Raw genomic sequence first — 16,130 nt, 5'->3', positions numbered from 1 at the left:
CATCCTCCATTTCGGTATTTTGTAGTAAAGTTACAATTATTTATGTGGAGCTTACATAAGGACATGTATTATTTATTAAACTGCCCTTGTGATTTGTGTACCTACTTCTGATAATTGGTTAAAAATACACCTATAGACAATCCGTGACTGCGAATCCTAGTACCTATGGTAAGTTAAGTCCAAAATATCCAGGAACACTCATTTTCATAAATGCATATTTTAATATGGTTTTTAAATAACAATGAAATATTGTGGAAAATATTAGGGTAATAAATTACAACCGCCTGTTGATGAGACACGAGAGTTTAGTTTTAAATTATGTTAAAATAATATACTATGTGTCTACATAGTATGTAGTACAATCTGAACCGCAATCAAAACTCAATATTTCGCATACCTAACGCATGTAATTTATCATCTCTTATTGCCTAACCGACGACGTCAACAAACATAAATAGTTTTTTATTAATAAAAAAAATAAATAAATAAATATTTTATTTAAATAATCGATTTTTGGTTACTTACAATTTCGTTAATATAAAGTTTTGATGAAACGCACTCGCTTACGTGCATTATTTTTATAGTTACCTACGGAAAATAGTCATCAGCATCATAGACTGTATAATTTTCGGCCTGGCAAAATGAAAAGTCTTGAGAAAACAACACTATTTTCCTTTATACGTATAAACAAACAATATACAATACGTACAGTGTACACGTTATAAATTATCGCTTGTTTCCCGCCGGACTTATCAATTAAACGGCGGCGGTCTGCCGTAGGTACCCGCAGGTTATTAGATCTGACCCCCTCGCGCATCTCTCGCACCGTTCATCCTCGCCGATTTACCGCCGTCCAGGTCATCGGTCTATCGGTCCCCCGACAATATCGGCGGAGGCTGCTGCTGCGTCGATATCCCGGAGAGGGTTTAATCCCCCCCTTCCTCGTCGAACCCTTCGGAAGTCCTCGTATATAATACGAGAACACGTATTGCAGGCTCTCGCCACACTGTTTGTCCTATAGTGCATATGCCCGCTGGCCTGCAACATGTGTATAGGGGCACTCCACTCCTCGCCTCTCGCTTATACTTTAAAACTTGTGTGGCCACTACCACGCATAATGTGAATTCATAATTATTAATCTTTGTTTAAAATATTTTCATAAATTAGCTCTATGAATCGGTTATTTCGGCCGGTTCGGACAAGCAGTGGACGCAAAAACAATATTATCATAGAATTATATATTTTTTTTTACATCGAGTTTAAGAAAATCAAAACATTTTAATTGCGGCGATTTTAATAGTTCAGTCGTTCTTCGATGTGACAGTAATTAATACCTATATGAATTTTATTATTTTAACAAGAGTCATTGCTTGGAAAAACACGTGGTGTGTGAGACACATTGAGACATCCTGTATATTATAGATCGGCATCATAATGCTTACATTTTTGCACTACGTCGTTGTCACGAGAATAAAAAATAATAATGATAATAATAATAATAGTAATATGGTTTAGAGATGTATAATATAATCATTTGTATTATATTATATAGGTATTTGCTAGGAATAACGGCATTTCCGATAATTTAATTTCATACACCCCGCTGCGGCTGCTGTGCGATAGTGGACGGGTTTAGGTTGATCGGTCTGTCTCGCGTTCTTCGTCCGATTGCTCTTGCCTAAACAATATAGTAATAATAATAATAATATGTGCACCGCAAACGGTGTTGAACTTCCATACGGAAAATTGCAGTCGCAGACGTCCCGATACAAGGAATCCACCGGTAATTGCATACCGAAACGCTGCAAGGCTATAGTGCACGCGGCGCAGGTTTCATTATTTTTTCCTACGATATTGCATTATTATATCTAAGGCGGGATGGCGATAATGATAATGACGATAATAATAACAGTGAACACTATCATTTGCGCCAGAATGTCACTACTATTATATTGTCCGTTTACTCGAATAATTGTGATACCTAGCTTATATAATAATAATAATAAAATATATCGGTTAATATTATTGAATTACGCGCCGCTGTCATTATACCACTGCCGTCTGTAGTACATGCGCTTTGCACATGCACATGCACTTTGCCGCAGAATGTCACTACCTACCTATTATATATATCGTCCGTTTACTCGAATTGTGATAGTATATAATGTATAGATAATAATTAATAATATATCGAATAATAATATTACTGCATTTCGCTGTGCTGTCACTTTATCACCAACATCTGCAGTACCTACTTGCACTTTACACATAATGCACATGCACTTCGCCGCAGCGGAGGTAGACGAAAAACAAAAAAGGACGAGGGGCTGGGAAAAAAAAACACCGCATTAATAATAATTCGTTATTAACGTGGACCGCGATAACATCTGATAGCATTCTATACATAGTCGTACTAAAGCAAGTATTCGCCTTTACCGACGACACCGACTGTCGTTGATCACTCGTTTTTTTCCCCATTCCAATCGAACGGTATTGCGAACGTTTTGTGTTTATTTTTTTACTCGTAAAACGGGTCACATCGCGTAAATATAAGTATTGTAGTATTTAATTTATTTTATAGAGCTTTTATCAACAGCGAAGAAAAAGCAAAATCATTATACATGCAGCTTAACAACAATGATGCACGTGTAGTAACATTTAGATAAATACATTAGAATTGATTGTGTGTATTCGATTATAAAATAATAATATAACGTTTTTATTGGTGTAAGTCAGGGTCTATATAGTATAAATTCTGCACGTACTTAATATGTTTATTCTACACTTGTTTTCCTTTGTTGAATTCGTAATAGAATTATGATTTTATGATCTACTAATTCGTTAAGACTCATTTTAATTTTTAATGTTCACGTATAAAACACAAATGTTTTGTTGTAAAAATAATTTAAACATACATATATTAGGTAATTTGTTGTTATGATATGTTATCATTGTTACGACAATTAATCATATTGTACTTAAACAATATACCATATTTGAGTAAAATAATTATTCTTTTCTGCAAGGTACTGTTTTGAACATGTTATATACATATCAATAGAGCTGTGCATAAAATTATATACCAACAATAACCAAGTATAAAAATACCCATTTATTTCGAACACAATGCTTAATGTACAGTGAATTAACAACATACATCCAATTGAAACATACTTTTGAAGGATAAGCGTTATGTACTGTCTGCACTGATAAACTTTTTCATATACTTTGCTAAGCTTTTTTGGCGATATTATAACTATTATTATTCAAAACAGAGTCTAATTCATTCAAAATTGAAAATGTATCAAATAACGGGTTGACTTTATAACGATTTCCTCAAATACAAGTAGGAAACTTGAATTATGACCAAACACATGTATAATACCAATAGATATACCTCATTCAGACACTCCACGTGTGTTATCCTCGTTGCGAACTTTGTAAATTGTACGTCCACAATAGTCCATTTTCTTCTGTTATTTTTAAAATTACAATGAATGTACTTATTATAAAATGTAAAGATGAGAGATTGTTATCCAGGGCATCTCGAGAAATGTATTGGTACTTATTTTAATTATGAAGCAAGTTATGTGCTTTATAAAATTGTACATTTTTTGTAAATTATAAAATATCAATAAAATCCTCCGAAATTCCCTAAATAATAATCTTACCTTTAAAATTAGGTTAAAGGAAAATGGATTATTTTGAATGTATAATTTGGTATGCCGTACGTTTGAAAGACGGTAACGACGTATGGCTTCCTAGTTCCTCTTAACTCAAACTTGCTAGTCTCTACTCTCTTTGTGACTATCTGCATCGGTAGCATCATTTTACTAGATAATATTAATGTACTGAGAAACGTATGTATCACTGCACTACAGCCACAGATATTGGTTAATTGATTTAAGAATTAAATTTTTTTTTATCATTTAAGTATTTACCTACATATTAGATATTATCAAAGTGTTCGCGTTCGCATTTACAATATTACCAATTTATCAGAATTATTCACGTGATGTTTACCAAATGTTCCGTTGTATTATCTTGAGAAAAAATACCAATATTAACATACATAACTCAAAGACCTAAATCTACAAACAATAATTTTCAGCTGTCATGTTACCGCACGAATGCAGAGTAATGTTATATATTATTATTATTATTATTATTATTTACGTACAACACGCAAATATGTTTAGAATGTATAGTTTTGTCTCTTGTAAGCAACCTTAACTTCTCTGTCATTATACATAATAATAATAATGATAATAATTAATAATAATTTACTCATATCCACCAGATGATATTTTGTTATGTAATTCGTTTTTATAAACATACTTTAATGATATTAGTATTATATAGTATATATATATATATATAGTATTCGATATAATATATTATGCACTGACTTATATTATACATATATCTGCATTGTATTTTATTAGTTTTATAGTCGATTTCAAAATGTGTAAAAAAAAAATTTGTAACATTAATTGCATAAAAATAAAAATGTTTGAAACTGTTTTTTTTTTTTTTTTAATTTCACACCGGCCACACTAGTTATGAAGTGTATACGTTTAATTTATATTTGTATTTGTGTACGCTACCTAACTATTTCAATCTGTTTACACATGCACCAACTGCTTGTGTTTTTAGTCCATTCTTCTGAGGGATATATATTACGATTCGGCGTGATCAATGTCACTTTTTAGTTGTTTGCATACTATGGATGTTTATTCAAATACCACAGTATCCTATGTATATCATCTCACATAGCGTGTGTATGAATGTGCACGAGGCATGAGTAATCCAAGTATTATAATTTTCATCGACATCGAGATTAAGAAAAGTAACTTCCTAGTTTATTCTGTATAAAATTCACCAATATTATAATAATACAAAGCACGTTATTTTTTCATTTAAATCATTTTTCCTCAAACGCGATGTGTTCGTACTCACATATATTATCCATGTATTTATTAAGCTGACGTCGAATTCCCACTATAATATGATACGGGAATGGCACTCACTGCAACATGTCCGTATACTTGCAGCGCACCCACACTGCAGGGTGATAAAACACGAAGTGATCGATGTGAAAAATATATATCAATCAAACCTTGCCAGGTCGGACCCTTTGGGCAACGATTTTGGTACTTATAAAGGTATATACCGGGTATACGACGAACAAACTGTCGCCGACCATGACGTATACGCGCGCCCTGAGCACGCGGCCCGCCTGTCACCGACCAACGACGTACCTACTGGTGAATAAACGTTGGTAATTTTTTGCTGTAAACCGTATACTATTATAGGAGACATAATACAATTATATTATACCTAACCAGTAATATCGGAGGGGTCCATAATCCACTAATACCGATGTGATGGTAGGCCTCACGCTAACTGTAATTTGTATAGTGAAATATCTTTTGAAACTCATAGTTATTACATACATATTATATAGCTGTACTTATAAGTTATAAGTTTTTCGTTCCCAGTCCTATAGGTGTAACGCATGTACATTCGTGATGTAAATTATGGACGATAAAATCACCAAATCAATTCCCTGTTGTGACCAAATTTATAATTACGTGAATGTTTATAGTTTTTTCGCTACAGTGATCAAAATGGTAGGTACCTATCTGATGATATTATATGTATAGTAAACGGAGTATCTTACCATTCGTGTGGTGTCACCGTTAGAAAATTTGTTTTGCTTTTTAAATACCAGTTTCCTGAAGAATTATTACTATATTCGATAGACGTGTTCATTATAATTTTTTTTCAATAAAGTATTTTTTTTTTATACTTCAATATCCAAAACAGCCTATTATAATAGAGCGATTATCTATAAAGTTGGGCCGAGAACGTTTATTGGGGGACGATCACACAGTATGATACAATATCGTCGGCCAACCATCAGCGACGTTCACGGGTCATATACTCGAATAAGCAAATATATTGGTTTTTGTCGTATATTGTACATAGTAAGTACCTACTTTTAGTTCACTGATGCACATATTATACGGCCCTATTCATAATATTTTGTTTCAAATCTCTGTTAAATCAACGGTCACCAATCACCAACCAGCTTTTTGGGGTTGAAGTCCGATATGAAAATATAATTTTCGACGTTTCATCCCGATATCTGATTCGAGTTCATAGGTCACCGCCAGCCATCTTCCAAAGGTACCTTCAAGAACTCTTTTAAATCGTTATATACACTTGCCACCACCTTCGCCCCTCCACCTCTAAGAGACACAGCTGTTCATGTCGTCGATTTTTACTAACACGACGAAAGTCGAAACCGTGCCATCGCCGACGACGATTTTACGACCGCGGTTGTATATATGTATATAAATTACATTTCTCGTATAAGTATGCGCGTGCGCGAGGACACACACACACACACACACTGGCCCGCACAAGACGCGTATATAACAACTCGTAGAGCACCGCGCGGCGGGAAAGAAGTGCTCCCGGGAGTAGTTTTAAAATGCAAACTTGCCGGTACGTCCCAGGAGACGTTCGACGCCTTCGGGCGTTCAGCCGGTAAACAAAAGCCATGTGCACGCGAGATAACAACAATAACGTGCTATATATATATATATACATACACGTATAGCTGAACGTGTATATATATATATATATATATATATATATATATATTTATATGGTGTGCGCGAGCGGGAGAAAGACTATAAGGAAGACGGTGGTGAGGTGAGGGAGGTATGGAGAGGTAAGCGCAGGTACCTTTGGGAGGCGACAGTATGATGTGCTCTCTGCCCCCCCCCGTTCCCCGCCGCGGGGTTGCACACGCGTATCCCCCGTAGACTAATATGTCAGCGAGCTACCGTTTTCCGAAGGTTACCTCTATACGCGAACGGCACCCCGGAGGCCGTTCGACGACCACCCTGCACCCTGCCTCCCGACGCTGCCGCACCGCAATCCGACTTCACCGCCCGACGCACTGCGGTCTCATACATGTATATAATATTATGCCGCACGCCCGCTCGAAATACGTAGGTATACATTATTATATTATGCATACCGATAAACGTGCGTTAATGTTATATTGTTATGTTCCGAAGAATACAAGCGGAATACCATTACGGTGTCGGGAAGACCGCAAGACACGTTCACTGCAACCTCATTTCGATATATATATATATATAGGTCTTGAGTCTTCTGCGAATCGAAGGGGTATAAAAACCAGTTTCTCTCCAAATCGTCTCGACCAATATCATATAGGTACATTGCGATTCACTGCAGGCGAGTGCACCCATCCAATAAGTTACGTACAGGTCAGCATACCGAGTGCAAAATAGGCAGGTTCATATGTTTATAAGGTCGCGGTCACGCCGTACACGCATGGAGCGCGCGTCTGACCCTTGCTGACAAAGGCGCCGGTGGATGCAGGATGAAACCCGGTGTACAGACGGTGCAGTGTGTGTGTGTGCGTGTAGGACTCATCAATTCTCCTAGTGGTTTCAAGAGTTGCGGGCAGTGGGGGGGCGAGAGAGTGACAAGCAGCGGGTTTTGCGTAGGTGCTCGCGCGCGTGCGTGTGTGTACGAGTGAATGCGTATGTATGTATGTGCGTGAGAGTGTGTGTTGGGCGAGAGGGGTGGGAGGGGTTTAGTGACGGCAGTGGTGGTGAAGAGGGGAGCGAAAGCGCGAGCGTTACTCTGGGGAAATTGCTGCGCCTCGCTAAGCCACTCTGATGGAGTTGCCGGCAATCCCAGGTGGCCGGCGGCCTCTCGGCTTATCTACCCACCCCTTACCCTTTTCCCGCCGCGACCGACATCCACCGCCGCCGCCACCGGAACTCTGAATTCGCACCGGTCGAACTCGAGCCCAGCCCGCCCCCGCCCGAACACTCGTCCCCCGACGCCGCCGCGCGCCCGCACCCTCACCCCGCCACACGCCGCGACTGGTCTGACTCGCCTCTCCACCGTCTACGTCACTCGAGAGGATATCTGCCGCCAGCGGAAGCTCGGTGCTTTTATTTTTTTTCAGACGCCACCACCGCCCGACGAGGGGTTTATCATAACAACGTCGAGTGCATGCGAAACGAGTTGATTCCCCGACATCGACTAATTGAAAACCACGCATACCATATATATATATATTGTTATACCTTCGGTATGGTATACGTATATTTAGTATACGTTCCGAGCGAATATGTATGTGCGTGTGTTTGTGTGCTCGTGTGTGTCTGTGTGCGTATGTGTGTGTGTCTCAGATTTCAGGTTCCTGTTTAGGTGACTTTTAAATAAGATTCGCATACTTATATCATCCGTGGTAAAGTGTAATACACTATATAGTATATATATATATATATAGGTACACGTAAATATAGTTACGTAATAGTTATATGTTTTCTGAGAACCATTTCTAATGCTCCATGGTTTGTACGAAATGATGCACTTCACAAAGATTTTCAGCTACCCACAATAACAGAGTACATAAAAAAATTAACAATCAACTTCTTCGATCACATCAATTCTGCTCACAGTGCGAAATTTTATAAACTAAGTGGCCCGCCTTCTGTACACCGACTCAAGCGTGGACGCCCACACGACTTGTTGTTATAACTATTATTTATTATTATATTATAATTATTTTTTTCTTCCGATTTGTAAATACTTTAAAACGTAGTAGATAGTTTCTATTTTTACTAATAATTTTTTTAATTATTACTAATTGTTATATTTTTTTCCAAATGTTAAAAAAAAAATGTATCTAATCAACATTAAGTTAAGATGACATATGTCAGTAAAACTTTATTTTAATAAAAAATTTTAAAAAAAAATCTTACGTACGCTTTACTTTTAATAATATTGTACTTTTACCGCTCTACAGAAACTCAATAAGGATACCTAGGTGATAATACTATTACTGTATAATTTCTGCCGAACGTACTTGTTATCATCGTCTTGTTGAATTCGTAGTGCTAACTTGTTATTGCGTTTATTCCGAAAGAAAATATATTGAATTATATAGAACTATTAACGGATTGATTCTATAGCAATACGTTATCATCACAAAACCATAATATAATATAGATTATAGAAGTTTCATAAATTCATCATGCATATTGCATACGTCATCTGTACGTAAGCTACATGCCAATCTGCAAATAGGAAGGAATTCCAATTGTACTTAATTGAATATTTTTTTATTATACTATAATATGTTTTTAATGATAAATCGTTTTTTGTTATATCTATTTCAATATCAAACTAAACATATACATAACAAGTAAAATACTTAGTTTCAGTTGAAATTAAATGAATTGTATATTAATATTAATGATTTTAACATTAATATGTTATGTGTTAGATTTGTATCATATATTATCACATCACCATAACATATCTATCGGTAACCTTCATATTTCCTATTCTGCGTTTAGAACCAACTTTTAATTTTACCTCCTCCTCCTTTGACAATATAATCACTCTATTAAATATTTTCATCTATATTTGGTTCAAAACTTTCTTATTGCTTCATTTATCTCGTACCATCATGTGACCCATGTTAACGTCCATTCCTTATATTTTATAGTATTGATCTTATATAGTTATTATATAGTCCTTAAACAGCTCGTCACAATATTTAATTAATTATTTCACTTTATCGTATTTTATATAATTACTAAAAGCCCGACCAAAAGTGGTGTGAAGCTGGTATAATTCTGGTATAGCTATAGTATGAATACTATTTAACGATAATATGTTGTACAATAAATGGTCAGGTACGTCATTCGTGCAAACAAAACTAATTTAAAAAATATTGAATAATACCATATTACAATTTTTTCGTTAAAAATAAAACTACTTTTAAAGTACAAACAATAATTCATCGGTTACCTAAAATTGCATTTACTTGTTATAAACTACTTTATGATATATAAGTATAAACTAATTTCACCTTACTTATTCACTTACGAGTGTTTATCATACGTTGATGTACTACAAACCATTCCTATAGGCTATAACATACCAGGATAATAAACTCATGAAAGTAGTGTACCTAAATTGCCTAATCAAAGCGCCGCGTTACTATAATTATATTATTATAAAGTATGTCAACTTAACATCTTGTAAAAGATATAGTTAGTGTTAGCATTTACATTATTACTATTAAGCTGTATAATACGTTAAGTAAATAAACGAAATACAATTAACAGTTATTAGAAAACAGATAAAAATTATATTTTAATAATTAATGCCTCAATAACGTCAAGGTACATATGCCTATGACAGATCAGCGAATCCTGTATATACTAAAGCTATGTTATAATTTATTAAATAATTCGACATAATATAATGAACATAAATTTAATACAATTTACTTTGAAATAATAGTACTAAATTCAATAATCATACAAATATTTAAAAATATTACCTTATTTCTTCAACATACTCAATTTTAAATGAAATACGTATGCAATACTTGTTATGTAATGCATTTATATTTATTTAGGTAATCTTAAATAAATTAACTATCTACAAGACAATTTTGGAAAAGACCATTTTAGATTAAAATAAATCTAATTGTTATTATATTGTTTATCGATTCATATCTGAATTTAAAATACTAACACAACATTATAATATTGTTATACATACTTAAAAAATGTTGTCTTCACACTCATTTGATTTATTTAAATAATTCTAAGTACATTGTTCGAAAATTGAAGAAAAAAATTGTATTTAAAATTTAAATATTATATTATGTACCTACACAAAATAATAGCTACTATATTAATATTATTAATATTATATATAATAAGATAAAAATTACCATACTATTTCCATTATTATATTTCACATACTTTAAAATATATAAGCTTGTGTAGTTGTAGGTTGGTGAAATATTTATACACTTAACGGTTATGTAACAGAATAAAGTCGTAGTACAATTGATGCAGTAATACCAGTTAAAACGTTTTGTTAGGGTTTAAAACTGATTATAAGAAAATTTTGAAACAAAAATATCATTTGTACCAAACCATTTTTGTTTTACAAATTTAAGTTTAATTTTTATTATAAAAAAAAAACATAATCTAATAATTAATTTTCCAAAAACACAGAAACATATTTTCAAAAAAAAATCGTATTTAGAAATCATTGTTAACGTAATATACATGCCAGTTTTATTGATATTTGATTAACTAACTCGGCAATGGTTGTTAAATTACTACACAGGCGTCAAATAAAACTTGCAAAATTTTGATTTATGAAAATGTGCAAGATTAATTTATGAACAAATATGATAAAACAAAATCGTTTTTCAGAAAACAGCTGACGCGACATCGGTGACAGCGATGGGCCCGGCTGGCTTTAACGCGTTCAGGCATGAAAAATTGCTGTCGAGGAATAAGCGGGGTCACCTAGCTAAACTACCCTTACCCTCTTGCTTTTAAATTACGTGTGGATAATCTTTCCTTGTACAGCCAAAAAGGCATTTAAGTTCACCACAATGCTTTCTCATTAAAGATGTACAATCTGCTTCCACAGTGCACATTTAAAATTATTTTAACTTCAGTTGTTTTTAAAAATACGAACGTTTTGTGTACCTCGTCATTCACGTCTACGCGATATTATTATTAACCATACATAAAATATATTTCGTAATTTATAAGAATAATATAATACATGCTATTATTATATATTATGTACATAATTATGTAATAATGTATTTACATTTTAAAACGCATAGGTACTATATTAAATAGGTACATTAGGTATTATGTTTTTAAAATACTACAACACGTATATTATTTATTTTTTTAACACTGCATTTTTTTTATAATACGTTGTGTACATAACCACTGAGGCACTGCAATCTGTTGTCTACAATATAATATTTATATTTATGACTTTTTGAAAATACCTTTAAATCTTAGGATAAGGAAAGGCAAAGGTCTTATGTTGTTTTAATGGCATAATAATCATTAAAAATTTAAATCGAAAAAATATGTCAACGTATTTAATTGTTTTGCTTATTTAATTTTTAAATTGAAAAACTAAATAAACCAGGGATCCGGAGTCAAACAAAACAAACACTATTTAGCGACCAAAAACTAAGAAAAACGTTTGTAACAACCACACAAATATATTTAAAACCGTAATAGATTTCATGATGAAAGGGGTGAAGAGGGCATAAAACTTGTTTTTCGAGTCTGTGGGATGCAATTAATCAGGCGCCGAAAGCGGGGCACGATGCCCCCGGGGGATACCACAAGGCGCATACCTAATATTGACTTGCCCGCCGCCAAGTCGTTTTACGCTGCTGCTGCATGTGCCGTAAGGGTACCCAGGAAAAAGAGAAACGCGCACAAGAAAAACTCTGATTAGTCGGCAAACCCCTCGAGAACCATAACCCCCTCGCATAAAAGGTAAGTTTCTCTACCCCGCTACGCCGTCCCGATGGTTTTTTCTCCTCTTTTTCTTCTTATCTCTTCGCGCTGTAATTGAAATGGCATCTTTCTCTCTCTCTCTCTCTCTCTTTCTCCCCTATCACTCTCGCAGTCTCACTCCCACTCACTGACACTCACTTTATCTCTCTTTTTCTCTCTCTTTGGCCTTTGCCACTCTATCTCTGCCACTCTTTATATATATTTATATATAAACTTGTATATATTATACATATACATCATTCAGAGATAATATTACACCGGGTCTTGGTATATATACACATATTTTTCCCTTCCGTAATAAACGATAGAAAAAATATTATGAAAATCGTTTAAATGGAATTTTAATGGATATAATGTTTTTTATTTTTACTGTACTTTTAGTCAACTTTTATAGCATATACCAGTAAAACGAACAAAATCGTAAAAATAGATAGAGAGAGTGATAGAGTACGTGAAAATAAATAAAAGATTGAGCACTGAAAGAATGTGAGTGTGCAGTATACACTTGAAAGAAGGCCGGACGGACAGGCTGCAAAATATAATAAGAGAGGAGAGGCACCGGAGAAAGAGCTAGTATCTGGGAGTTCGTGCATGGTGAGTAGGTAGGAAGAGAAGGTGTTAGGCATTGATGAGGGGGACGTGGAAGGACGGAGAGAGCAAACCGTTCCCATTGGCATAATGAAACACGTATATGAACCGTGGAAATACCGCGTGAAAAGCGGCCAATTTAGTTGAAACGCAACCTCGCGTCGCCGTGCCGGGCTCACGGTAGACGTGGCCTGCAGTAGTGGAAATTGCAAAAGGGGTTTTCCTGCACCTCGTTTCTTCGTTACGGCCAGCCCCCAGGGACACCGAAAATCCCCCTAGCACCTGCGGGAGCGACTCGAAAATCCTGGGATTTTATTCACATATATGTGCTGCTGGGACGAAAACCTATATAATATATATGCATATAATATACGTACCTATGACCTACCAACGAAAATAGAAGAGAAAACGACTCTTATGTGTGTGTGTGTGTGTGTGTGTGTGTGTGTGTGTGTGTGTGCTTGCTTGCGCGTGCATACATTTATATTATACACAAACAGCTAAAAAGAGGGTGAAAAAATCGATGTTTTTATGATTTCTGTTAAGTTTCTTATTTTATTTTTGTTTCCTTTTCACTCACCTGTAGGAGATAATGGCGGCATGAGGTCTTCGTCGTCGAATACGTCTTCTGCGTCAAGATTTCCATCTACAAAACATAATAACACATACAAATATGAAATATGTAATATATGTTACGCGTCTGTTAATAGAACGAAAATATTATTTCACCATCCTACAGACTTGTCGATCATCTCAACGCGTCATCCCTATAAGATATGCCAATATGTTATGCAATAGAAAAACACCAAAAAATAGTCTTACCAAACACAAGATTGTATTACGTGTCCATCAAACATAAATATAAAAAATATCAACTATCATAATAGACATACTACATACATTTTTAAAAATGCAGGTCCCCTGAATTCCAAAAATATTATTAAAATTATTGTAATTATTAGTTTTATGCATAATTTTATTGAGGTCAAAAATATTATTTAGAAAAAAAATGCTGACAACAGTGGTAGCGTAATTGATATTATTATAGTAATAATTAGTCCAACACTAAACACCACCTGATAGTAGTTGATAAGAATGCTAATTGAACTAGATTATTAAATGTATACAGAAAGCAGAATAATAAAGTTATTAAAATTATTTTTATTAAATTTATTTTTTTTAAGAATGATGATTCATTTTTTTAAACTTTAGTTTTGAATATGAATGAACAGATTTTAACTGTAACTAACAACACTGATAAGCTATTGACACGAACTATTATTTAATCAAACCTATAGGTGCACTTTCTTACCTTTTAGTCCTGTCATTATAATATTATACAATAATACAATAGGCATCCGTATTCTATTATCAATACTTATTACTGTGCATATAACATACCTACGTGTTGATTTTAAATCGTTTTTTATTATTATTATTCATATTTTTATATATCCATATGGACTGAGTATTATCGCTTCGTCAATTATACAAATACTAAATAGTCAAATAGATAATTATAACATAATTAGTTATTTTACTAATTATTAAAAAGCCAATGGATACACCATAATTGCATTCATTATTGTTATGGAATTTGATAATTTTTAAAGGCAAATTTTAAATACAAACAGTATATTATTCAAGGTACATATCATACATAATTTAATCAATTTAATATTTATATTTACAATGAAAACTCTTAATAACGAAACTCTTTACAACGAAAAACTCTATATAACGTAATCATTACATAATAATGGTTGGTTTGCTATATAACCCATTAGACAATTCATTCTCTATAACGTATTAGTCACTCTCAATAACGAAACAATATTTTATTTTTCATAATACAATTTATGTGTTATCGTATCTATTACATATATAAACTATAAAAATAATCGGCAATAATGCCGACATTTCCAAGAACGATTACATTCTTTCATTATTTGTAAAAATAATGATGTGTTTGATATATAATATTATACATAAATAATTAAAATTTTGTTTTTTTTAAACCCTCTCTGTTACGAAAACTCTCTATAACGAAAGAAATCTCTTGGTCCCTTCAGATTCGTTATAAAGAGTTTTGACTGTATTTTAATAAATCATAACTTATTATGTGAGTATTACAAATAAACGCTCAAATTTCAAGCATGATACTTCGATTGCAAGCAACATGTTTTGTGCCCCTAATTATATTATTAATTAAAACTAAAATGTTCTTAAAGCTTTTTTATTCAAACTTTGCACTTGAAATCAAAAAAAAAATTATTATATAGGTATAGTACATGCTCGAACATATTTCGATTCAATGAAATGTCAACTTAACATTTTCTAAATAATGGTATCCTTACGATGTCTTCAAAATGCTATGATACAGAGTATAAGTGATTTTATGACCGCTTAAAGGTCATCAAAATATACATTATTTACGGTGTTTTTCGTTCAAATATATACAGAAAGTATTGTACCATTGAACGGTCACTAAAACCTGAATGAAGTATAATATTTTAATTTATTTACAGTTTATCGCAATAATAATATTGCAAATTGCTTATTCAATTTATATTATTTTTTCCTACTCTTGTGACTTACGGCATTAATATTAGATACACTATAAATGCACTGACCTAATATTTATACAATTTATTTATTATGTATTAATTAGGTCACTGGAACAGTGAGTGAGTGAATACCGCTGTATCCATACAAAAGTCGAATCTAATTTTACCAATATGCATTTACAGCATTGAGTATTGTATTTACAGATTAGTCATAATGTTATGGGAATAGATACCTACCTACATGCACTACGAAATATTATGATAAGCAGAGTATTACGATAGTATAGCGAGGATGTATATTATTACATCTTACAGTTACGATGATTTAATTTAAAATATAGAAGAGTGGATTTTATAAAACAATATTAAAGAACCAAAGTGAATCGACCAAATCGTTGGCGGGGTCCCCATCACCTATACACCTACGTGATTGAACACATCGCCACTAGCTCAGTAATTGAATCAATGACCATACAATGTTCTCAGATTGTTATAAAATATAATACCTATTTATTTACTTATAATTTCTTATAATACAGCCCCA

General features: G+C 33.5%; 1 protein-coding gene across 1 annotated transcript in view; it reads right to left on the bottom strand.

Moving 5' to 3' along the window:
* Window positions 1-16,130, bottom strand: part of LOC111039014 (zinc finger protein 521-like) — a 125,795-nt gene that overhangs the window by 95,546 nt on the left and 14,119 nt on the right. The window contains exon 2 of the mRNA XM_022322289.1: window positions 13,600-13,665. Within this exon, the coding sequence (XP_022177981.1) occupies window positions 13,600-13,665 (66 nt within the window). The remainder of the gene's footprint in view (window positions 1-13,599; window positions 13,666-16,130) is intronic.

Source organism: Myzus persicae, unplaced genomic scaffold, assembly GCF_001856785.1.
Source record: "Myzus persicae strain clone G006 unplaced genomic scaffold, MPER_G0061.0, whole genome shotgun sequence".
NCBI classification, from domain to species: domain Eukaryota; kingdom Metazoa; phylum Arthropoda; class Insecta; order Hemiptera; family Aphididae; genus Myzus; species Myzus persicae.
The sequence above is the reverse complement of the archived record's forward strand: the minus strand, read 5'-3'. Positions and strand labels throughout refer to the sequence as shown.